The sequence below is a fragment of the Dromiciops gliroides genome, chromosome 5, assembly GCF_019393635.1.
Source record: "Dromiciops gliroides isolate mDroGli1 chromosome 5, mDroGli1.pri, whole genome shotgun sequence".
Taxonomy (NCBI): domain Eukaryota; kingdom Metazoa; phylum Chordata; class Mammalia; order Microbiotheria; family Microbiotheriidae; genus Dromiciops; species Dromiciops gliroides.
The window spans coordinates 216164232-216189679 of record NC_057865.1 but is presented as its reverse complement, the minus strand read 5'-3'; the positions used below and the strand labels follow the sequence as shown (position 1 = coordinate 216189679).

The 25448-nt window shown below is 43.0% G+C and overlaps 1 protein-coding gene across 3 annotated transcripts in view; it reads left to right on the top strand.

Moving 5' to 3' along the window:
- NCKAP5L (NCK associated protein 5 like) overlaps positions 1–25448 on the top strand; it is a 58680-nt gene that overhangs the window by 5431 nt on the left and 27801 nt on the right. For 2 of the 3 annotated variants that reach the window (XM_043968229.1, XM_043968231.1), the window contains exons 2-3: positions 18010–18132; positions 19432–19500. In XM_043968229.1, the coding sequence (XP_043824164.1) occupies positions 18010–18132; positions 19432–19500 (192 nt within the window). Of the gene's footprint in view, positions 1–8574; positions 8648–18009; positions 18133–19431; positions 19501–25448 lie in introns of all 3 variants that reach the window. The other variant, XM_043968230.1, reaches the window with a different exon arrangement.

The following is a 25448-nucleotide window of genomic DNA, read 5'->3' as shown; positions in this document are numbered from 1 at the left end:
CTGCAGCAGCCCCAGGCACCTCCTGGAGCCCAGCTCTTCCAGCTTTCCCCCAACCCCCACTCCCTCATCAACACATTACCATGTTCAACCTCTTGCCGTATTCCCAGCTTTCTGCCTCTTTTCCAGTCTTTTCCCATGGGCAGGAGATGTCTTGTCCACTTCCTGAACAGATTAATAGTTAGCCTAGCCCTCCAAAGATCATCTCGTCCTTCTCCCTCCATATAGCATAAACTGTCCCCCACAACAGAGAGAGTAATCTCCAGTTCTAGGGGAAGGAAATGCTTTAACCTCTCCTGGGCTCACACTCATGTCCTCTGCTACTTCTCCCTGCGAGGATCTCAGGGGGCCTACAGCCTGGCTATTGAGCCAGACACACACTGCCCACATGAAATAGGCAAGTCAGCCATGGACCTCTTGCCCAGCCACCTCTCTTGGACATCTAACCTGGACCTGGCTCACCTGAGGATGTGAGGGCAGCTGTTCTCATCCACAGAAATTCTAGCAGGTCTGGACTTGCTTTAGGCCCTTCTTTCCTGGGGTGGGGGACAAACAGGACTGGTTCACTATCCTGCCCTAGTTTGAAAGGACAGAGTTGTGTAGAAGAGAAAACTTAAAAGGACACAAGATTTTCTTTGGAAACCTCTGTCACTTGATGGAAAGATTCTACAAAGTGCTGCTTGGCTTTGGGACTGGTGTGTGTGCCAAGGACCAAAACCTGAGAACAAGATGATGGGGAAAGAGAAACTCAAGGAGGCCTGCTCTGTTGGGTGGCCTTAAGAAAGCACAGGACTAAACAGGACCCCCAAATCCTTCAGACAGTTTAGGATTAACCTTTCACCCTTTCTCCTGGAGCCCTTGGGGCCCCATCCCCACTTTCCCCATAACCTTGGAATAGAATACTGTAGGAAGGCCAGTCTTGGGAGGCCGTAAGCACCACTACCCATAGAACTGCCCTGGGCCCCAGGTGTGTTAATACTGCACTAAGCTCCTTGTTGACATTGCCTGAAGGATGTGGGAGCTAATGTCTATATTTGGGCAGAGGCAGCTCCTTTCCCCATTCAATATATTGGTGTCTTTTGGACCCCTTTTTCTGACTGCTAGTAACTCCAGGGAGCTTAATATCTGGAAAAAACAAGACCCTTCCTGCCAAATGACACACTGGCCTGCCCCCCAGGCCCTGGTCCCCGGGCCTAGGCCTGTTTCCCAAAGCCTGAGCTTTCCCTTCCATTGTGGACTGGGGCTGGTTGGGGTGGGGGGTGGAATCCTTGCTTTGTGGTTCTTCATTTCCTTTGCAGAGGGCACCTCACTTCCTGTCCCCAGGATAAGAAGTCTAAGGCTTTGCATTGCTGGCACTTACTCTCTTTTGTTCCTTGTTGTTTTCTTGGGAAGGTTGTAGGACAAGTGGGGAAGGGGTGTGGAGAAGAGAGGAATCCATCAAATAGCAAACATTTGTATGATGCCTTAAGGTTTGCAAAGCATTCCACATGAACTCTCATTAGATTCTCACAACAGCGTTGTGAGATTGGTGCTGTTATTACTCCTGAACAGATGAATGAGGAGCCTGGCTGAGAAAGGTGATGTATAATGTGGCATAATAAACAGTGCTGGACTGGGAGTCAAGAAGGTCTAGATTCAAATCCCACCTCAGCCACTTACTGGATGTGTGACTGGGCAAATATTTTATGCTCTCTGAGCTTCTGTGTTCTCACCTGTAAAACTGGGGGGGGGGGGGCGTTGGTCTTGATGTTCTCTGAGATACTTTCCTTTTCTTTTCTTTTTTTTTTAGTGAGGCAATTGGGGTTAAGTGACTTGCCCAAGGTAACATAGCTAGTAAGTGTTAAGTGTCTGAGGCCGGATTTGAACTCAGGTACTCCTGACTCCAGGGCCGGTGCTCTATCCACTGCGCCATCTAGCTGCCCCCTGAGATACTTTTCAACACTAAATCTTTGATCCTAAGACTTAATCAGGGCCATACAACTAATAATCTAACTCTCTCTGCTATGCTATGCTGCCTGGAAGACCCTGGACTTCTTGAACAGATTGCCAATCTGTTCTTTAACCCCAAATACTTCCCAGGGAATTGATTCTTATACCAGAGTCCTGTCTTTGGAGGAACTGCAAAGCCTTTCCAGATAATGATTTCTTCTCATCTTAATTGCATTGATTTTTTTGTGCATCACTTTGAGTTTTATGTAATACAATCAGAATTGTCCATTTTATGTTCTGGGATCTTCTCTATTCCACGCTTGGTCATGAACTTTTTCTCTATTCAGAGTTGCAGAAGGTATTTCCTTCCTTGTCCCTAATCAGTTTATGATGTGACCTTTTATATCTAAGTCGTGTCCATTTGGAGCTTATCTTGGCAAATGGTGTGAGGTATTTGTTGTTGTTCAGTCAAGTCCAACTCTTTGTGACCCCAGGGACCATAGTACACCAGGCCCTTCTATGCTCCAGTATCTCTTGAAGTCTGTCCAAGTTCATGTTTGTTGTTTCCATGACATTATCCATCTCATCTTCTGCTGTCCCCTTTTCCTTCTGCCTTCAGTCTTTCCCAACATATGGGTCTTTTCTGTTGAGTCCTATCTTCTCATTATGTGACCAAAGTATTTAAGCTTCAGCTTCAGTATATGACTCCCAGTCAATTTTGTTGTTCAGTCATTCAGTCTTGTCTGACTCTTCATGACCCCTATGGACCTTACTGTTCATGGGGTTTTCTTGGCAAAGATACTGGAGTGATTTGTCATCTCCTTCACCAGTGAATTAAGGCAATCAGAGGTTAAATGACTTACCCAGGGTCACACAGCTAGGACATAGCTGAGGCTGGGTTTGAATTCAGGTCTTCCTGACTGCTTTGAATTAATTTCATTAATAAGTGTTGACTAATCTGCTCAAAACCTAATTTCTGCCACACCACTTTCAAGTTTTCCCAGTAGTTTTTGTCAAATAGTGAGTGAGTCCTTAGCCCATAGTTGGGATCTTTGAATTTATCAAACCCTTTGCTTATATGTTCATTTGAATGTTATATGCCTAATCTGTTCAACTGATGTCTTTTCTGTTGTTTTAACCAAATACCAAATAGTTTTCATGACTACTGCTTCATAGTACAGTTTGAGATCTGATACTGCTAGACCCCCTTCCTTTCTACTTTTTTCCATTATTTCCTTTGATATTTTTGACATTTTCCCCCCAAATGAATTTTGATATTTTTCCTAGTTCTATAAAGTAGTTTGATTGGTATAGCACTAAAAAAGCATGTTAATTTAGGAAGTATTATAATTTTTATTATATCAGCATGGCCCAACCATGGACAATTAAGATCTCTCCAATTATTTAGGTCTCTGTTCAAAGAGTTTTGTAATTGTATTCATATAATACCCATGTGTGCCCTGGAAGGTGGATTCTGAAATATTTTATATATTCCATATTTATTTTGAGTAGAATTTTTCAGTTTCTTCCTGCTGGGTAATATGGTAATATGGTTGGTAATATGCAGAAAGGCTTATGATTTGTGTGGGTTTATCTTATATCCTGCTACTTTGCTGCAGTTATTGTTTCAGTCCAGACATGACCTCATTCATCTTCACCAGGGCCTGATGGGAGAACTGTGACCCAGAGGGGTTAAGGTCTTGCTTAGGGTTATATACCATGCTTGATCCAGAATAGGGATTTAAGGAACTGATCCTAGCTATTGGGCAGAACTGAGCCTGAAGTGGGGCTTGAGGGAGTGCTTTGGTTCCTCTTGTCCCCTTTCCTCTCTCCCCTTCCTCTTTTAGGTAAAACTGACCACATGGGCAGATCCTCAGCATTCTGGTCCATGCCACACCCTACCAGCTGGTCCCTGAGGAGTCAGCTGGGTCAGGGTTGGAGCTGCTCAGGCACAGATGGATGGCCTGCATGCCAAAGCCTGTTCTCTTGTTCCCTTGGCATCCAGTGGTCACCCTGGGGCTCTGAATTTATGGAAGCTTGAGAGATGTATGTATGGGAGTCAGGCAAATAGATAGCAGGTACCTGCCTATTTGTGAGTCCTGGACTAAGTCACCTTTCCGAGGTTGATAGGGAGAAGCTGCTTTCCTTGTTTTTCCCTGCTTTTTCTTGGTCCTTTAGATGCATCCTGGTAACCCCATAGAGTTTCTCTCTCCTGCATCTTAGAGTAGTTAGGGGCCAATCCAGTATCAGAGCTACTACTGTCCTATGTGCAGACTCACTTCCTAAAGGGTCTGTAGTGATTCTTGGCTTATGGCCAGAAGGTCAAAAAGGTATTGGCTTCCATGTTCTTCTGGGGTTGGGGTTGGCATGGGGATAGGGCAGAAGAAGGGGGTCAGGACAGGATGACTGGTGGATTTGTAACTTTCATGGGCCAGGGAGGGGAACTCATTGCAAGGTAAAGGAGAAGAGGACACTAAGGCCTGCAATGATTAGCAGTCTCCTCAAGGCCATCACCACTGTCAGGGCCAAGTCTGGAAAGCACTGTGGGATGTAGCCTCTTCACCCCTCTGCATGCTAGTCAATTTGAACACTAGGACTGGTAAAGCTGGGGAGGAGAGATTTAGTGGTGAGACTTCCTGCCTCTTCAGCCTCGTAGGCAAGACAACTTCCTCTACTTGCCCAACCCTATTTTATATTCTCCCTCCTTCCCTCCCCTCAATCCCTGCCTCCCAGTCTTTTCTCCAGGTGAAATGGAGAGAGGCAAAACCTGACTGGGGAAGTGAATATACTGAGTCCCCTATTAGCTTGTGTTTACAGAGGGCCTACTGTGTGCCCCTACAATAAGCACTGTGTGTGGAATATCAAAAAAAAAATATTGTTCCAGACTTTAGTCTGTCTGGGGAAGAATCAAAGTTCACCCTACCTCCCTACATGAAACAATTATATCTTACCATCAGTGCAATAGGAACACAAAGAACAGAGATCAGTCTGGGCTGGTGTGGTCAAGGAAGACTATTTAAAGGAGGAGTCCAAACTATTGGACTGAGAAATGCAGAAGCTAAAGAAATAACACAGAATGAAACATGGCCTGTGCAGGCCATGGTGTGAAGTCCTGGCCCGTTCTTCCCTGAAGTCTGGATAAAAGGCGGCAAGACGCCTGGACTTAGGGATGGGGCCAAGTCTGCAGAACCCCTAGTGTGTGACCCTATACTAAAACCCATTGTGTTGGTTTTCCAGTTCCTCCCCCACTGGCAGCTGCTATTTTTGTTGCTTGGGTTGTGCTAAGGCTGGGAACCCTGTATGTTTGGAGGAAGGAGGCATTCATCTGATAATCCTGGAGTCTCAGAGAAGCAAGTATGATTGGTAGTGGGGCTCTGAAAAAGTTTCTGCCCTTGACCGTCTGTGTACACTGGGTCTGCCTCAGCAGATCCAGGCAAGATCACCTGTGTACAAACTCTATAAATTCCGAGAGAGGAGGGCGAGTGAGTGAGTGAGTGAGTGAGTGAGTGAGTGTGTGTGTGTGTGTGTGTGTGTGTGTGTGCGTGCGCGTGTGAGCGTGTGCATGTGCAGAGCACATGGACAGGAGCTTCAGAGCCAGTCCCCCCCAGCCCTCCACAGCAGATGTGTCTTCTAGAGACAGGTGAAAAGAGTTTTTGTATCTGGTGGTACCAGTTGTCAGGAAGGGTGGGGGGGAGGCTAAATTGTCTGGTTCCCTCTTCCCAACTCCAGGTTTGGATTTGGGGTGAAATTCCCAAGGGAACTGGCCCTAGACTAAGGCTAGCCTTCAGGAATGAAGCCTTAGTAATACTTTGAGCCTTTTCAATCCTCAGGCTCCTGATTTTGAGCTGGGAAAGCAGGAGGAACTCGGTGTGACTTCCCAAGCAGGTTACAGGTTCCATCCCCTGGAGTGGGGGGCAGGGAGTGTGAGGAAAGCAGCTGTTGTTGCAGTTTGGTTCAGGGATATTCTGTTATCTGAGGGATTGCCTTGCTCTTACTCTCCTGACCACAGAAGCTCCTAGCTGTCTACCTCCAGTATCTACTACAGGTTCCTCCCACACAACTCCTGGTTCTTGGTCTTGATCCCCAGGAAGTTCTGAGAGGAATAGCAGAAAGTCCCAGGGGATGCCTCCTCTTTGATCAGGACTTTGGCTAATGTCTGGGACTGGGCACAAGCCTGGCTCCTTTCCTCCTTCTCCAATTGGAATGCCCCTGTGTATGTACTTCCCAGCCTTTATGAACTGGGCTGAGGGGAGGGGAAAGGGGAGAAGACCGAAGACAGTGCCTGTGCCATCTGCGTCCAGGGTCTGAGAGACCAGCGGGGCAAGGGGAGAGCAAGGAGCGTTTGGAGAGGTAGAGAAAACTGGGCCCCATTCCTACTCCATTGTGTGCACACTTTTCAAAGGGTTTTTGGAGTGAGAGTTCTGTACCTAGAAATCTTGCATGTGTGAGGGAAGGCGAAGTGAGACTGGTTCCGGGCCATTGGAGGGAGGTGCTAGAGCAGAGCCTAAGAGACAGGCCTCCCAGCTGCATTCCTTGTTGGAGCTGTCACAGTGTGGACACAGTAGAGAGAGTGGAATCAGGAGAGCTGGGTTCAAATGGCTTCTCAGAGACTGGACAGGGCTGTATGGGCCTGTGGCAGGCCCCTTAACTCTCTGAGCCTCAGTTTCCTTATCTGTAAAAAAGGATAATAGCACCTGCCTCATAACGGGATTGTTGTGAGGATCAAGTGACAGTTTATGTAAAGCGCTTTGCAGACCTTAAAGTGCTATAGAAGTGGCAGCTATCCCTGTTATTTCCTCAGCTTTGCCACCTGATCTGTGGGTCTGTTAGGCTAGGACTAGTGGGGTCCATGTGCAGGGGTGGGGGAGAAAGGGCATCTCTTAATTGTCCAGAGGGAAAATGTTTTCTCCTAAAACATTGAGCATCTGCTTCCTGTGTGTTAGGCACTAGTACAAAGATTAAATGTCCCCACCCTCAAATTGTTTAAAAGGGAGTTGGGAGGTGTGACTCTGTGAGGTGCTGGTCTTTCTCCCTCCTTCCACACGGGGAGCTGTATGGTTGGTCACCCGGCACACTGGGCTCGGAATGGATTGGTGGGATCCTTGCCCATTGTCATCCTTTCTTAGGATTAGAGGATCTGAATGAAGTTGGCTACATAGCCAACAATTAACTGGAGTCAGATGAGAAGTGGTCTCATCTCTCCGCAAGGACATCTAGCTCCTTTTAGTGCTGGATGGGCGCACGCCATGCGCTCACCTTTTGCTAGGCAGGGCTTGTTTGTAATCTCACACATCTTTGTATGTCTAGCAGGACTTAAAAGGAAATTAGCTATTTAGTGAGCTTTCATTAATTATTTGTTGGTTGAGTAAATGAAAAAAGGCTTCAAACCCACCCATTGTAACTCCAAATTCAGTACTGTTTCCCACTACACCATTCTGCCTTCTCAAAAAATATGAAGACTTACTAGGATGAAGAGGGCAGATGGAAAAATCTGGGAGGAAAACCCAGTTTATAAACCCAAGTACTCTATTGGTTGTTTTTTCCCCAACCAAATCAGGGGGAATAAACCTTGTTTCCTAAAAATTTTCAAAGCTTCTATTTTGGGGGCCTTCACATTTCTAAATATATTAACTTGATAGTTTTGTGAACAAACCAAGTTATATGTAATACATTTTTTGTCCCTAAAATAACAAACTGACTTTCAAAAGGGTGTTTTAAAAATTGTGTATTTCCCTTTTTACCCAAACTTGGGGGAGTCTAATCCTCTTATTTTACAAATTAAGAAATTGGCCCTGGGGAGGTTACCGACTTTCATAAAGTCACATAAATAGTAAATGGCAAAGCTGCCTTTTGAAGTGAATTCCTTTGTTTTCAGACAATATGGTCATGTTTTCAGGGTTCATGACTTTTTTTGCATAATCTTATTTTAATTTTTTTGAAAACAACTGCTCATGTATAAGTCATACCTTTAAGTTCCTCTGAGATTGTATAATAAAACCCTCCTCTATTCCATGGCTTCAAAAACTTAAAAAAATAGTGTAGTAAGTATTGTGGGGAAAGGGAAGCCTTTAAGACCCCAGAGATAAGCTGGGGATGGGTGAGTCAGGAGATCACTCTGGCCAAAAGTCTAGCCTGTGGCATGCTGGCTGAGCTGGATTATTGGCAATGTTGAGGTTGAGAGGTTAGTTGAGAAAAGAGTGATAGTAAAGTAAGGAAATGAGGAAAAAACAAGAATCTTGCTTTAGGGGATTTTGAAGGCTCTGGTGGAGAGTTGGCTTCTGGGATCCATTGACTATATAGTTGACCTTCCTTAGCTGATGAAGTAGAAACTCCTCGGTGAAGGAACTAGTTAACCACCCCTGAGACTTACTGAAGTCCAAAGAAAGTAGATAGGGGTACAAGAATTGGAATCGGTAGGAACAACCATAAAAATAACCAAAAGCAAAGAATCAGCATGGCCCCGAAGAAGAGATATGAAAAGAGATTTTCTCCCCCCCCCTGCCCCATCCCCCACCCCTTGCAGAGATGTGACGTCTGCAGGTGTGGTACATGGCATATATTTTCAGACTTTACCAGTATTTTGATTGTTTGCCCCAGAGAGATGATACCCTATCTCTGTCTCCATGACTCTGTGCTTTCCCATTCCAGGCCTGGTGACTGACACGAAGCGACCACTCTGTTGTAGCTGTTATATCTCCAAATTGCTGAGCTGAGGGAAGAGGTAAGGGTTTTCAATCTCCTGTGTGTAAGGAGTGGGCTGGGTTTGTTGATTAGAGGAGGAAATTGTCCTGAAGAATTAAAACATGGAAAGGGAAGGTAGTATAAGTGAGGATGAAGTCTTCAACTTCTAATAAATAGATAATGAGAAGGTATTGCCTAATCTTCACACTTACAGAGCCCCACCTCCTTGGAGTGACAAGGTACCCAGGCTTCTTTCTACTCATCATGGAATAAGTGGATGTTTCCACTTCCTAGGAAAAATTCCCTCTAGAGCTCCTATAGAAAAGATATAAGTGACTCTGGCAGAGGAGCTGATACAGATGTGGAGATGAAAAAATTCTAAAATAGAGCCAGTGGTGGAAGTGGGGTTCACGTTCACAATTCATATAAAAATAATCCATAATCCAGGACTCTGAATCCATAGAACGTCAGAACTGGAAGGGACCCTGGAGATCATCTCACCCAACCTCCTCGTTTAACAAATAAAGGAACTGAGGCCCAGGAATCATACACTTAGTGGCATACCCAAGACTAAAAGCCAACTCAGTCAAGAAGCATTGATTAAGAGCTTACTATCAGGGCAGCTAGGTGGTGCAGTGGATAAAGCACCAGCCCTGGATTGAGAAGGACCTGAGTTCAAATCCAGCGTCAGACACTTGACACATTCTAACTGTGTGACCCTGGGCAAGTCACTTAACCCCAATTGCCTCACCAAAAAAAAAAAGAGCTTACTATCAAAGAAAGGAAAAAACAAAGTCCCTGCCCTCAAGGAGCTCACACTCTAAAAAGGAAGGACGTCATGCAGACAACTATGTAAATACAAGATATATACAGTGTAATCCGAAGGTAATCTCAGAGGGAAGGTACTTGACCGTAGAGGGGACTGGGAAATGCCTCTTAACTGAAGATGGGATTTGAGCATAGTCTTAAAGGAAGCCAGGCAAGCCAGAAGACAGAAGTGACGAGGAAGAATTTTCCAGGCACGGGGGCATAGCCACTGAAAAGGCATGGAGTCAGGAGATTGCATGTCATTTATGAAGAACATAAAGTAGGCCAGTGTTGCTGGATCATGTTGTATAAGAACACTGGAAAGGGACACAGAGACCAGGTGGTGAAGAGAGGATCCTGAAGGTAATAGGGAGCCACTGGAGTTTGATGTAGGGCATGACACAGACAGATCTGCTCTTTAGAAAATCACTTTGGCAGCAAAAAGACTTGAGGTCCAGATGAGCAGTCAGAAGGCCAGTGCAATAGCAATAGGCCTAAGGTGATGAAGCCTGCACCAAGGTGGTGGCTGCATGAGCGTGAGAAAGGGATGGATGTGTCATGAAGGTAGAAAATTGTAAGATAGAATGGATTGTGGGAGTGAGTTCAGGTGAGAAGTCAAAAGTGACCATAAGGTTACAAAGCCTGGGTGACTAGGAGCATGGTGGTACCCTGGAAGGTCACAGGGAAGTTGGGGAAGCAGGTAGGGTTTGGGGGAGTTTGGGATGTGTTGAGTTTAAGGTCTGAATGGCTCGAGCATGACATGCCTATGGATATCCAGTTTGAGATTTGAGTTGTCCAAGAGGCAGATGGTGTTGTGGGACTGGAGCCAAGGAGAGAGACTAAGGCTGTGGATAGATCTGGATATCATCTGCCTAGAAATGATCATCAAATTAGTGGGAGCTGATGGGATTGAAACAATTGAGGTAACAGAGAGGGAGAAAAGAAGAGGGACTCACGACAGACCCTGTGGGGATACCCATGTTTAGTCATTGTGCCCTGAATGAAGATGCAGTGAAGGAGACTGAGAATGGTAGAGGTAGGAGGAGAACCAGGAGAGAGCAAAGTTAAGAGAGAAGGTGGTGATCAGCAATGACAAATGCTCCAGAGGGACAAGGATTGAAGAAAGGCCATTAGATTTGGCATTTAAGAAAGTACTGGTAACATTAGAGAAAGCAGTGTTAGCCAGGGAGACACAGACATGGAGGCACCCTTTGTTAGAGGGCTTTTTCATGGAAATGAGAGGAGATGAATGACAATAGAATGATACTTAGTGGGGCAGCTAGGTGACAGTGGATAGAGCACCGGGCCCTGGAGTCAGGAGTACCTGGGTTCAAATCCGGCCTCAGACACATGACACTTTCTAGCTGTGTGACCCTGGGCAAGTCACTTAACCCCAATTGCTTCACCAAAAAAAAAAAAAAGAATGATACTTAGCAAGGCTGGTTAGCTTACTCGAGTGTTTTTTTCTTTTTTAGGTTGGGGAGATGGACATGCTTATAGGGAACGGGGAAGGAGCAAGTAAATAAGGAGAAGTTAAATGTTAGAGAAAAGATGAGGATAATAGAGATGTCTCCTGGAAAAGATGGGAGGGGTGGTTATTGAGGCCTTTGCTTCAGGAAGGCTGACTCTTTCAGATGGGTGAAGGAGGAGATAGTGGGGGATAATGCCTTGGGTGATAGGAGATGAAAAGGGAAGTGAAATAGGAGGAAGGGATGTTTTGGGGATCTTGGGAAGAAATGAACATGTTTAGAACTGCTGTGGTGAGTGGGATATATATTAGGGAGGTGTAAGAGGATTGCCTTACTGAGGGCAGGGCCCAGTTAAGGTTATGTGACAAATTTGTAGTGGAGCAGTCAGCATGGTTTCATGACTTCCTCAGGCTCCGTTCATCTGCCTATGGATAGGTACAAAGGAGGTAGATGGTGGGAGTTTGGCACTTCGTGATTGGTGAGAAAACAAAGGAGCAAAGGATTTATAGAAGTGTAGAACTGAATTGTCCACCAAACATCGAGATGTATATAGGGAGGGGAGGACAGCGTAGCCATTGCAGGGTTGATGGCCTGGAAGGGAACTGAAGGGTGGAGGGATTAGTTGTCACAATAAGGATGAAAAACAGGGTTAGAGGTTGTAAAGCATAGGAAAAGATAAAAATGGAAAGCTTATGATTAGATAAAGGCATTTCTGAGCTTATGAACACAGAAGTAGAGCACTTGTGGGCAAGGGCAAGATCAAGGTTGAAGACTATCTCTGTGTAGGTGAGGTACAGTGGAGAAACAGATTGTGGAAAGAAGTGGATTGAGGAATTGGGGGGTTAGATTATTTGAAGGAGCCCTCAGTATGTGTGTTGAAGACCCTAGTATGAGCTGTGGTACCCTAGAACTGTTTCCTGCCTCCCCACTTTGTATTATTATTTATTATTATTATTATCTTTGTATTATTACACCATACAGACCCTCATTTAATGCATCACTTCTTGCTGGGTTTGGTTTGATTTGGGGAAATCCAGTTGTTCAACTCATTGTAAAAAATCTTGATTATATTATAGAATGCTTATCGTTTATATCTGTGAAGCCTATGGAGAAGCATCATCACCTGCATTTCGCAGGTGAAGAGCCAGAACCTTTGCACAACTGATTCGTAGTAGTGTAAGGATTAGAGTCTAGGTCTTTTGACTGTTGACTGTTTTGTGGGAAATTTGGCCTACGACTGGACAATTGGGGATTTATTATATGTTGGTCTTGGTTTCCAAGGTGAGACTCATGTATCCCTGACACCTAACCCTACCCCTGTCTGATCAGTGAGTTCATAAACCCACTGGATTTAGAGTTGGAAGAGACATTGGAGAGAAACCACAGGTCTAGATCTAGGGGTAGGAAATGGCACCAGAAAGCCAAAGCTGCCAGCTTCCTGTGAGCTAATACAGTAAAACTTTATTTTACAATGTAAAAGCCATTCTTAACTCATGGGCACAAGCAGGAGTTTGCCAACCCCTAGTCTAGATGATCTCTAAAGTGGAGGCTGTGGCCTGACCCCAAGGAATACTTGGAGAGTGGAAAGATAGGTCCCATACCACTCGAGGCAATAACCAGTTTGGAGGAATGTTTCCAAGACTGCGTCTCTCACTCCTCCCCACACCTCCCTTCCCTCCATTTGCAAACTGCCAACCTCCCTTTTGCACTGGGCATTTGCCTGTAAGGGCAACTGTAACCAAACATTGCTTAGGTGCCCAGAACAGCAGCTGTGTAGGGTCCAGGGAAAATTCCACATCCCCACTCCCCCAACATAACTACTCTCAAATCACCTTGTGCCTGTTGCAGGCACCCCTCAGAGATTGTCCACTGTGTTCTGAGGCAGTGACTAGTGAGTAAAAGCCCCTTGTTCCTCTTTTCATTTTGGATGGGACAGAGACCATTGCACAGTATAAGTAGTCATGGATGGGTTTTGAGCTGTGTAGCAGATGCATTGGGTTATTCTTTCCTCCAGAAACACGCCTCTTCTGAACTTGTCTATTACTGTGGTCCAGGGACTCCTGAGGGTCCCTGACATCTTTTTCAGGGGGTCTACTAGATCAAAAATATTTTTATAAGATGTTTTAATTTCTTTTTTTTTTTTTTAGTGAGGCAATTGGGGTTAAGTGACTTGCCCAGGGTCACACAGCTAGTAAGTGTTAAGTGTCTGAGGCCGGATTTGAACTCAGGTACTCCTGACTCCAGGGCCGGTGCTCTATCCACTGCGCCATCTAGCTGCCCCTTTAATTTCTAATATGGTAAATTGAGAAAGAGATATAACTCACACAAAAAGAGCTCTTTAGGGACCTTATTAATTTTTTTTTTTTTTTGGTGAGGCAATTGGGGTTAAGTAACTTGCCCAGGGTCACACAGCTAGTAAGTGTCAAGTGTCTGAGGCTGGATTTGAACTTAGATCCTCCTGACTTCAGGGCCGGTGCTCTATCCACTGCACCACCTAGCTGCCCCTCCTTATTAATTTTTAAGAGTGTAAAGGGGTTATACGGCAACTCGGTGGGAGCACCAAGCCTATAGTCAGAAAGACCTGGGTTCAAATTGGGCATCAGACACATAATAGTTGTGTGACCCAAGGCAAATTGCTTAACTCCTATTTATTTCAGTTTCTCATCTATAAAATAAGGACACACTGGAGAAGGAAATGGCAAACCACCCCAATGTGGACTTTGTCCATGGGGTTACATTGGAGTTACACATGTCTGAACACCACCACCACCACCACTGGGGTCAGGAGGCCAAAAAGTTAGAGAACTCTTCTCTACGGGACACTACCATCCTTCCAGCCATGGGGTTCACAGCTTTGGTGTCATCTCTGACCCCTTCACACTTCATATATAGTCACTCTCAACATAACATTTTGTCATTTCTACCTGCACAACATCTTCTTTCTTAACAGTTTGTTTTGTTTTGTTTTATTTTTTGGTGAGGCAGTTGGGATTAAGTGACTTGCCCAGGGTCACACAGCTAGTAAGTGTCAAGTGTCTGGGGCCAGATTTGAACTCAGGTCCTCCGGACTCCAGGACCAGTGCTCTATCCACTGCTCCACCTAGCTGCCCCACAACATCTTCTTTCTAATCATACTGCCAGAACCACTCCCTTTTCAGGCCCTCTTTCCCTCTCACCTGAATGATTGAAGTAGTCTCCTCATTGATCTCTTTGCCTGAAATCTCTCCCCTTCCCAATCTGTCTCCACCCAGCTGCAAAAGTATGTTTTCGTAAATCATGGGTCTGACCATGTCACTCTCCTCCTCTTTAGCCTCCAGTGGTTCTCCTCTAGAATCAAATATTATTGCAATTTATCATTTTTTAACTTCCATTTTTGTAAAAGCTTTTAACACACGTAAAAGCATGATAGTATAGCTATATAATTAATAAATAGCTAATACAGGGGCAGCTAGGTGGCACAGTGGATAAAGCACCGGCCCTGGATTCAGGAGGACCTGAGTTCAAATCCAGCCTCAGACACTTGACACTTTCTAGCTGTGTGACCCTGGGCAAGTCACTTAACCCCAATTGCCTCACTAAAAAAATATAAATAAATAGCTAATACACATATTAAGGGTACATGCTCAAAAAAGTTTGGAAACCATGTATCTAGGCCAGGGGTCAGCAAATAACAGCCTAAGGCCTGTGAGCTTAGAAGGGCTTATACAGTTTCGGACTTCTGGGGCGGAGCCAAGATGGTGGAGGAAAGGTGGTGAGCTCCCAAACTCATGACACGATCTCTCCAAAAAACATCCACATAACGCCATAGGAAAATGCCCAGAGCAGCAAAACTCACAGAAGAATGTGCTGAAATCATCTTCTAACCAAGAACGACTTAGAAGGTCAGAAGGAGGGAGCTGCTGTGCTGATACAGGAGTCCAGCCCAACCCCACAGTCACCCTGACACAGATCCAGTCCCAGGAAGGCCTCACCAGAGAAGGAGACCCCCAGAGCCTCTGAATCAGCTGAAGCACCAGTGTTGTCTGGAACTAAGCTCACAGTCTGGTGAGACTACAGGGGTCTATGCTGGTGCTAAGGCAGAACTTGGATTTTACACCCCTGCTGAGAACCAGGAGGTAGACTTGAGTAGCAGTGGCCCAGGTGGAGGAGGGGCACAGGCTCGTTGGAGCTAACAACCACAGCACACAAAGCTGGTTGATTGGCAGGTTGGTCTGGGGTCATCTAGGACCAGGAAACAGGCCAGGCTAGTGAAGAACCTGATCCTCCTTAAATCATACCACCTGGGACTTCTTAAGCTTGGGATACTGCAGCCTGGAAACAGTGCCTCACTTTAAGGAGCTAAAAGTCAAGTAAAAGAAAGGCAAGATGAGCAGACAGAGAAAGGTTAGGACCATAGAAAGTTTCTTCAGTAACAAGGAAGACCAAGGGGCACCCTCAGAGGAAGATGTCAAGATCAGGGCCCCTATATCTAAAGCTTCCAAGAAAAATATGAATTGGTCTCAGGCCATAGAGGTGCTCAAAAAGGACTTTGAAGATAAAGTTAGAGAGGTAGAGGAAAAAATGGAAAGAGAAATGAGGGTGATGCAGGAAAGACATGAGAAAAAAGTCAACAGCTTGAAAAGTCAAATGGAAAAGGAGGTACAAAAGCTCTCTGATGAAAATAATTGCCTAAGACTTAGGATTGAACAAATGGAAGCCAGTGACTTTATGAGAAACCAAGACACAATAAAGCAAATCTAAATGAATAAAAAAATAGAGGGCAATATGAAATATCTTCTGGGAAAAACTGCTGACCTGGAAAATAGGTCCAGGAGAGATCATTTGAAAATTATTGGTCTACCTGAAAACCATGATCAAGGAAAGAACTTAGACACCATCTTCCAAGATATCTCAGGGAAAATTGCCTCTGAAATTCTAGAAGAAGAAGCTAAAATAGAAATTGAAAGAATCACCGATCACCTCAGAAAGAGATCCCGAAAAGGAAAACTCCTAGGAATATTATAGCCAAATTCCAGAGCTCTCAGGTCAAGCGAGAAAATATTTGCAAGCTGCCAAAAAAAGAAAAGCATTCAAGTACTATGGAGCCTCCAGTCAGGATAGCACAAGATATAGCAGCTTCTACATAAAGGACCGAGGGCATGGAATATGATATTTCAGAGGGCAAAGGAAATGGGATTACAACCAAGAATCACGCTACCAGCAAAACTCAGCATAATCTTTCAGAGGAAAAAAAATGGGACTTTAATGAAAAGGAGACTTTCAGATATTTGTGATGAAAAGACCTGAACTGAATGGCAAATTTGACTTTCAAATACAAGACCCTAGAGAACCATAAAAAATTGGAGCTGGGAGACATACCTGGGGTTGTACAGCAGTCTTGTGTCTAAGGCCGGGTTTTGGCTGGGATTCCCCTGGGTCCAGGGGTGATGCTTTGTCCACTGTGTCACTTAGCCAGATGATGACATCTTTAGGGTTAAATTGAGGGGTGAAGGAAATTCACTGGGGGAGGGGGAAGGGCAGAGGTGAAATCCTACATGAAAGAAACAGGAAAAGGCTTATGAAATGGGGGAAGAGATGGAAGAGGAGCAGGGCAGTAAATGAATTTTACACTCATCAGAAAAGGCTCAAAGACCTTTTATCAGAGTTGCCTGAAGGAGGGACTAATACACACACCCAACTATTATTATTATGGAGTAATCTATTTAATCTGGGCAGTAAATGAGCCTTAACACTCATCAGAATTGGCTCAAAGACCTCAGTCTCATTAGAATTGGCTAGGAGGGAATAATGTACACACTCAATTAGAGTAGTCTCTCTAACCCTGCAGGAAAATAGGAAGGGAAGGGGATAAAGAGAGAGGGGCAAAAGAAGGAAGGGCAGAGTGGGGGAGGGGACAGACAGAAGCAAATCCCTTTTGAAGAGTGATAGGATGAAAGAAGATGGATAATAGAATAAATATCATGGGGAAAGGAATAGGATGGAAGGGAAACAGTTAACAATAGTAATCATGAAAAAGAGAAAAGGGGGAAAAATTGTACAAAAAATATTTATAGCAACTCTTGGTGGAGGCTAAGAATTGAGAATCAAGGGAATGTCCATCAATTGAGGAATGATGGAAAAAGCTGTGCTATATGATTGTAGTGGAATGATCTTGTGCTACAGGAAATGACAAACAGGATGATCCCCGGAAAACCTGGAAAGACTAATGAATATATATAGTGAATATATTCGATATATAGTGAAGTGAGCAGAGCTGGGAGGACATTGTGCATAGTAACAGCAGTATTGTTCAATGAGCAATTGTGAATGACTTAACTACTCTCAACAATGCAATGATCCAAGACAATCCCAAGGAACTAATGAGGAAGCTTACTATGCACCCCTATAGAAAGAATTGATAAAAAAATACACTTGTGGATTGTACATATATAACCTGGTTGCAATCTGTGGGGGGGAGGAAAGGGAGAGAGGGAGGGAGAAAAATTTGGAACTCTAAATCTTATGAAAATGAATGTTGAAAAGTACCCTTACATGTAACTGGAAAATAAAATAAATAAAGAGCAAAATTTTTAAAAAAAGGGGCTTATACATTTTTATTGTTTTTGTTTTTTGTTTTTTTAGTGAGACAATTAGGGTTAAGTGACTTGCTCAGGGTCACACAGTTAGTAAGTGTTAAGTGTCTGAGGCCGGATTTGAATTCAGGTACTCCTGACTCCAGGGCTGGTGCTCTATCCACTGCGCCACCTAGCTGCCCTGCTTATATGTTTTTAAATAGAATAAAACCTTATTTTTATATATAAGAACCTTTCTTAGCTCATTTGGCCCATGGAAATAGTTTGGTAACCCCTAAACTACACTGCACCCCCTTCATCTTACAGATAAAGAAATTGAGACCCCAGAAGTGAACTCTAGATTAGCACCCTGGACTTCTCACCACAGATCAATATTCCTTCCCCTATTATACCCTGCCCCTGTGATATCATATACTTGGCTGCTGCTGCTGCTGAAAACTAAAGAATAAGTAATATGTAGAGTATATAAGAAAAGTAATATTGAAAGTTAGAATCTCTTCCCTTCCACAATCCCTGCTCAGGTTCTTCTGGGTTTTTGTTGTTGTTCTTCCCAGAGCTTGATGTCTCAGGCAGTGGAGGAACCGGCTGGGGACCCTGGGACCCCAAAGCCAGGAGGCAGCAGTAACATGGAGCTGGGGACTTGCCAAGAGCTTCTGCATCGACTTCGGGAACTGGAGGTAAGATCATAGTGGGGCAGGAGGGATTTTCTGGTCCATAGATTTGAGAAAGTGACATTGGTTAGAACAGGAGAACTTTGGGGGTTTCTGCTATAATTTAATCCCAAGAATTGGGTATGGCATGTACCATGCTAAACCAGGGTACCTGTGTTGGTGGAGAGAGCGCTAGGCCTGGGATCAGGAAGACAACCTGGGTTCAGATTCAATCTCAGACACTAACTGTGTGACCTTGGGCAGTCACTTCCCCTCTATCTACCTCAGTTTCCTCAACTGTAAAATGTGAATAATAGTAGCACCTGCCTTGCAAGGTAGTTGTGAAGATCAAATGAGATTGTATTTGTAAAACGCTCTTAGCACAGTGTCTGACACATACTAGGTACTATATAAATGCTTAGTCTCACACACCCCCTAGCTAAACCAGGCTGCCCAGACTTTATATCTCTTAGGGGAGAGAGCTAACTGGTACTGGGTTAGAACTAGAGGACCCAAGTTCAAATCCCAACTCTGCCATTTAATAGCTATACATGTATGTATAACTCTGCCTCAGTTTCCTCATCTGTAGAATGTAAAATGCACTACATGGCCTCTAAGACCCCTTTTATTTTTAAATTAGTGATCCTATGGTCTTCTTTATCCCCTTGAGTCCAAAGGATGAGTCTCTCACATGAGTGCCTCTATTCACCCTCACACTTAGTGATACTGCAGCAGAGAAGCCATTTCAGTATTGCCCTTTCTTTTCCTTTATCACATGGCCAGCATAGCTGGAGATAAGCCACTCCCTTCTTTCTGTGTTCTTTTTCTCTCCCCACCTCCCAAAGCCCAGGGGCTCCCTAAGCTGAGTGTCTCACTGTACCTCAACAGCTCTACCCTCTCTCTATTAAAGCTCCTTCCTGTCTTACATTCCTTCCCCTCTAAGGACTCCTTAGGGGAGCGATTTTTTTTTCTTTTCCTGTATATTCTACCTTCCTTGGTGTTTAAAGAGACATAGCCCTTCCTGGGGTCAGAGGCAGGGTTCTGTTATAGTAAAAGAATTTTCCTAAAATCAGTTGCTTGGCTCAGTGACCTATGCTTCATCCTTGGAGAGATAGATAGAGTTTGGAACAAGACATGATTCCTGTCCTCATGGAGTAGAGGGTCATTATATGAAAGAGGCTTTTCCCCTAAAGTTCTCCACCTCCCACCCCAGACCCTGTAGCTTATTGGTAGATTCCCTGTAGTCCCTTTCCTATAAAATGTAGGAATGGGTTAGAGGCCTATGTAAATCCATAAATTTGCTATCCTTTCCTTCCTTCTGTTTAGGCAGAGAATTCAGCACTGGCCCAGGCCAATGAGAACCAGCGAGAGACCTATGAGCGCTGCCTGGATGAGGTCAGTAGCAGCAGGTTTCACTTCCACTGGGTGTGGGAGGGAGATTTGGGGAATAGGTTTTAAAAAGTCATTTTTGGTTCCTTGGTCTCAGCTTTGAAACAAGTTTACGGGAATTTATTTACCAAGACACACAAGAAGTATATGAATACAATTACAAAATGCCCTTTATACAAATACAGGTCTAAATAATTAGAGAAATATAAATTGTTCATGGGTAGGCTGAACCAATTTAATAAAAAAGACAATACTGCCTACGTTAATTTACATATTCAGTACCAATAGAAGGACTACTTTATAGAGCTAGAAAATATAAAATTTATCTAGAGAAACAAAAGATCTAGAACCAAATAAGCACAGTAACCTAGTGTTCGATCGACCCCAATGATCCCAGCTCTTGTGGCAAGAACTTACTATTCAACAAAAACTGTTGGGAAAATTGGAAAGTTGTCTGGCAGAAACTGATATAGACCAGTGTCTCATACCATCTACCAAGATAAGCTCAAAATGAGTACATGATATATACATGAAGGGTAATGTCAAGCAAATTAGAGGAGCAAGTAAGAAATTGTCTGTTACATCTATAGATGGGGAAGAGTTCTTGACCAGACAAGAGATAGAGAGAATAACAGGATAATTTTGATTACATAAAAATTATGAATTTTTTGCACAAATAAAACTAATGCAGCTTAAATTAAGAAAAAAAAACAAAGTATATGAGGAAAAAATATTTGTAGCAAATTTCTCTGGCAAAGATCTAATTTCTAATCTATAAAGAGAACTAATTTAAATTAAGAATAAGATCCATTCCCCAGTTGTAAAATGGTTGAAAGATATGAATGGACACTTCAGAGGAAGAAATCCAAGATGTCAATAAAATAGACATATGAAAAAGTGCTCTAACTCACTAGTAACTGAAGAAATGCAAATTAAAACAACTTTTAGTTTCTGCCTCCTACCCATCAGACAAGTATATATAGCAACTCTTTTTATGGTGGCAAAGATTTGGAAACCAAGGAGGTGCCTATCAATTGGGGGATGTAATGGATTACTATCATGCTATAAAAAATTATGAAGGTGGGACAATTTCAGAGAAACTAAAGAAGACTTGTATGAACTGATTGCAGGGGAAAGTAAACAGAACCAAGAGAACACTTTATGCAATAACACCCATATCTTAAAGATAACTTTGAAATTGAATAGGTAAAATTTTGATTAACACAGTGACCAGCCACAGTTCCAAAGGACTCATGATGAAACAGGCTACTCACCTTCTGACAAAGAGGTAATGGACTCAGAGTGAAGACTGAGACTTTCTCTTTTTTGGACATGGCCAATGGCAGAATTTATTTTGTTTGACTGTATGTTTTTGTAAGAGGCATGTTTTTCTTTCTTTCTCAATTGGTGGGGAAAGGTGGGAGAAGATAAGGATAAGAAGAACTTTTGGGAAAAATTTAAAATTTAATTAAATAAAAAGAAACAAAATTAAGGAACTTCCAGGTCCCAGGATCAACAAGATAGTAGACTAGATTCTTTAAAAAAAAATTTCCAAGGGCAGCTAGGTGGCACAGTGGATAAAGCAACGGGCCCTGGATTCAGGAGGGCCTGAGTTCAAATCTGGCCTCAGACACTTGACACTTACTAGCTGTATGACCCTGGGCAGGTCACCCAACAAAAAAAAAATCCCAGTTATGTAAAGACAATTTAAAACATTTTTAAAAACATTTTGAATTCCAAATTTGATTACTGTCTTAGGATTGAGGAGGAGAGGGAGGAAGAAATTTTATATAGGTTATATATGTGCAATCATGTAAAACATTTTCATATTAGTTATGTTGTATAAGAAGAAACAGACCCAAAGAAATAGATACTTTCTCCAGAGTCAGTTAATGCTCTGAAAAACAAAACCAAACCCAGAAGAGTAATTATGGACCTGATATAGAGAATTACAGCTGAATCCACAGGACATGAAAAAGAATCCCAACAAGGTAAAATTCTTATGTAGTAAAACTGGAAAATTTTAATCCCTAAAGTGTTCATTTAGAATCACTCCCCGACTAGTCCCCACAATCCTGGCACAGGGACACACAGACTGACCTATGGGCTTGTGCCTAAAGCTCACATGTTTGGCTATCCCACTACAGAAATTACTGACCTACTCCTGCACTCTTTCTCCCCAGCCCCTGCCGCAACAGCTAACTCTACACACCCATGTGAGAAAGAGAAAGGTGGTGAACCTTTTTCCTGGCACAGCCCCACAGATAAGCAATAAGACTGTCCAGAACACTTTCCCTTTACCCTGTCAAAACCAGCAGATTCTGAATTTACCTGGCAAAGAAGGAAAAGTGGTGGAGAGACAAGAGAGGAATTGGGGCCAAGAATGTGTGACTGCACTGGGTCTAAAGGAAAGGGGACTGAAACCTATCTAGGGACAGTCCTGTCACCTCAGAGGTTACTCAGGGTAAGAACCCAGGCCAGTGAAACCTAAATTCCCTAATGCAAGAGGAGGCAGCCCAAGTTGGGGAATATAAACACACCAACAAAAGGGAAACAATTGGAAAAAGAGGGATTGGGGAATATGAGGTGGGAAAAGGCTGAAACACCAAAGATTTCAAGATGAAGAAACCCAGAGCACATAGATAAATCAACAAAGACAGGATCTTGAAACTACAAGGAAGAGAGTGTACTAAATCCTCAAAGCAACTAAAAAGCTTTCCTAACAAATATTACCCCCAAAAAGCCAATGCCTGATGAATTAGAGAATGCTCTGAACGTATGAAATAAAGAGATTTCAGAATGGTTCAAGAGAAATGCAATCCATTAAAAAGACATTAGTGGGCAGCTAGGTGGCGCAGTGGATAGAGCACTGGCCCTGGAGTCAGGAGTACCTGAGTTCAAATCTGGCCTCAGACACTTAACACTAGCTGTGTGACCCTGGGCAAGTCACTTAACCCCAATCGCCTCACTTAAAAAAAAAAAGACATTAGGAATGACTGTAGGCCAAAATTTAGAATTCTCAAAGCAGAAATTTAAAACAACAATAGCAACAACAACAAAAAAAAACAATGAATAGATTAGGAAAAATTGAACCATTGGTAGAGAGTTTCTCTAAAGAGGCAAAAGAGGGCGAGGCATATATATGGTGGTGCATGCCTGTAGTCCCTCCTACTAGGGGTGTTGGGACACATGTATCACTTGAGTTTAAGCGTTGTAAGTTGCAGTAGGACTAAAGCCAATTGGGTCTCCACACTAATATAGTCAGTGTGGTGAGCCTGGGAGGCAGTAGAGGCACCAGCCTGCCTAAAGAGGGGCTAACTATGACAGGTCAGAGCTTCTGTGCTATGGAGTGAACTTGGGACCATCAGTGGCCACTGTATTTCCAGCCTGTCAAGATAGAGAGACCCAGTTCCCCACCACCATCACTACCGAGAGGGGGGATGATTAAGAAGAGGATGAGGAGGAAGGAGGATTAACTACTTCGGAACACAAAATCACTGAAATAGAAGAAATAAAGGAGCAGAACCAAAGTATTATGGGCTGAACCCCACACATGAGTCAGTATTTTGAGGAATAAAACTGCAGAATATAAACAGAGTAAACGGGGGGCGGGTAATAAACAGAGAGGAAAGAGCATGGAGATGGAAGTTAAAGAGAAGTGGTTGATGGAACTTTATCAAGTCCACAGGTGAAGGGATGATGATCCTATTAAGACTTTTAACAAGAAGAGGAAAATGAAAGAGGAAACAGAAAGGAGGGATTGAATCTGAGGGAAATTAAGGCACCAGTAGGGAGTATCTCATTGAAAAACACACCTATGGGGAAGAAGGCATATGCCTTCAGTGGAAGAGAGAAGAGAGGTCCCTCATAATGGGTTTAATGCAGTTTTGTATTTCCATAGACAACATCTTGGCCTAGGAGAAGGTATATGTGAGCTCCTAGGCACATCTGACACCCAGAAAGGGGGTAGAGGGTGGGGTGGGAGGTTAGAGCAAACGAGAAGAGATCCCACCCAGTAGGAAGGAATGCAGAGTATAGAATTGGATTTGGGGTTTGGGGTTTGGGTTAAAGTCTACCAAAGGACAATATCACATTGAAAGTAATCAATATTGCTTCCTTTACAAATGAATACTTCTAATAGTAAAGTGCAATCAGATAAAAAAAAGATTGGGGAAAAATGTATAAAGGCAGTGACTAGAAATTGGTTAGGAGAAAATCAAACCCAATACTTAAAAAGTTTTAACTCCCTGAGTAATACAGGAAAATGAAAGAAGAAGAAAATAAGGGAATAGATCATGGATCAGAATAAAATTCCAGATAAGAGTGGAAGATAATTAAGGGTACAAAGCAAAGAAAAGCTTTTTAGAAAAAAAAAAGGTGAAAGGCTTTTTAGAAAAGAAAACTAACAAACATAAAAAGTTGAAGGGGAGATATTGAACTAACTCTTTAACTGAAAGAAGAAGGAGCAATCGGGAAGAAATGGATAAAAGATGTATAAAAGAAAAAATAAGTAAATGTCCAAAAATAGGAGCAGGGAGTAAGGGAGGCAGTAGAAATTAGGTTGCATCAAAGAAATTTAATCAAAATTGATAACTTTTTAGGACAAAGTAAAAATAGAGACTAGACCTTTGATTTCATTTGGTATAAGGAACTCCCAAATGAGGAAATTCCCTCTACCAATGCAGATTAGTACCTCCTCTGTAATTTACAATCTTAGAGAGTCGCCTAGACCAATGAAGGGGGTTAAGTGATTTGTCCTGGGTCACATAGCCAGTATGTTTTAGAAACAGGACTTCAGCCCCTTAAAAGAGCAAAGGAATTTTTTTAAAGTACTAAATAAACAAAGGAAAACACAAACCTAACTTGTATAACTTTAAATATGAATGAATTGAACAGTCCACATAAAAGTCAAGTACCACATGATACTTCTTTATAAAAATAGACCATGTATCAGTACGCAGAGAAATTGCATCAAAGTATAAAAAAACCCACTATTAAACGTATCCTTTACAGACCATAATGGTTTTTTTTTCTTTTTGGGGGGGGGGGGTGGTGAGGCAATTTGGGGTTAAGTGACTTGCCCAGGGTCACACAGCTAGTAAGTGTCAAGCGTCTGAGGCTGGATTTGAACTGAGGTCTTCCTAAATCCAGGGCTGGTGCGCTATCCACTACACCACCTAGCTGCCCCCAGACCATAATGTAATAGATTCAGTAGGACAGAAGTAAAAGGTGTAGATATGAAACGAATTTAAATTAAATCCTAAAGGAGTGAATCAAAGAATAAAAACAATAACTGTAAAAGACAGTACTAATGATGGGGGCAGCTAGGTGGCACAGTGGATAAAGCACTGGCCTTGGATTCAGGAGGACCTGAGTTCAAATCTAGCCTCAGACACTCGACACTTAACTAGCTGTGTGACCCTGGGCAAGTCACTTAACCCTCAGTGCCCTGTCTCCCCCCCCCCAAAAAAAAAGACAGTACTAATGATGAGACAACACACTGAAATCTCTGCAGTGCAGCAACTAATGCAATTCTCAGAGGAAAAATTTTCCCCAAAAAGACGCATTAACAAAATAGCAAAAGAGAATTAATCAGCTAAATATGCAGTTTTAAGAATTTGAAAACCAGCAAATAAAAGAAGAAATCTTGAAATTTGGAAGAGAAATGGATGAGTTGAAAACAAAGACTACTAAATGGATAAAACTAAAAGCTATGTCTGAAAAAGCTAATGAATTTGATAAACCGGTAGCCACCCTCATTAAAAGGAGGAGACAAATCACATTAACAACAACAACAAAATGAACAAAGTGAAATCACACCAGAGAAAAAAATAAAAAGAATTATCAGGATAAATTATATTTGTTATCTTTAAAAACAGTAGGGCCAAATAGACTGCTTTAACCCAAGCTCAAAAAAGGAAACTGAACTGGCTATCAAGGAACTACAAAAGTAG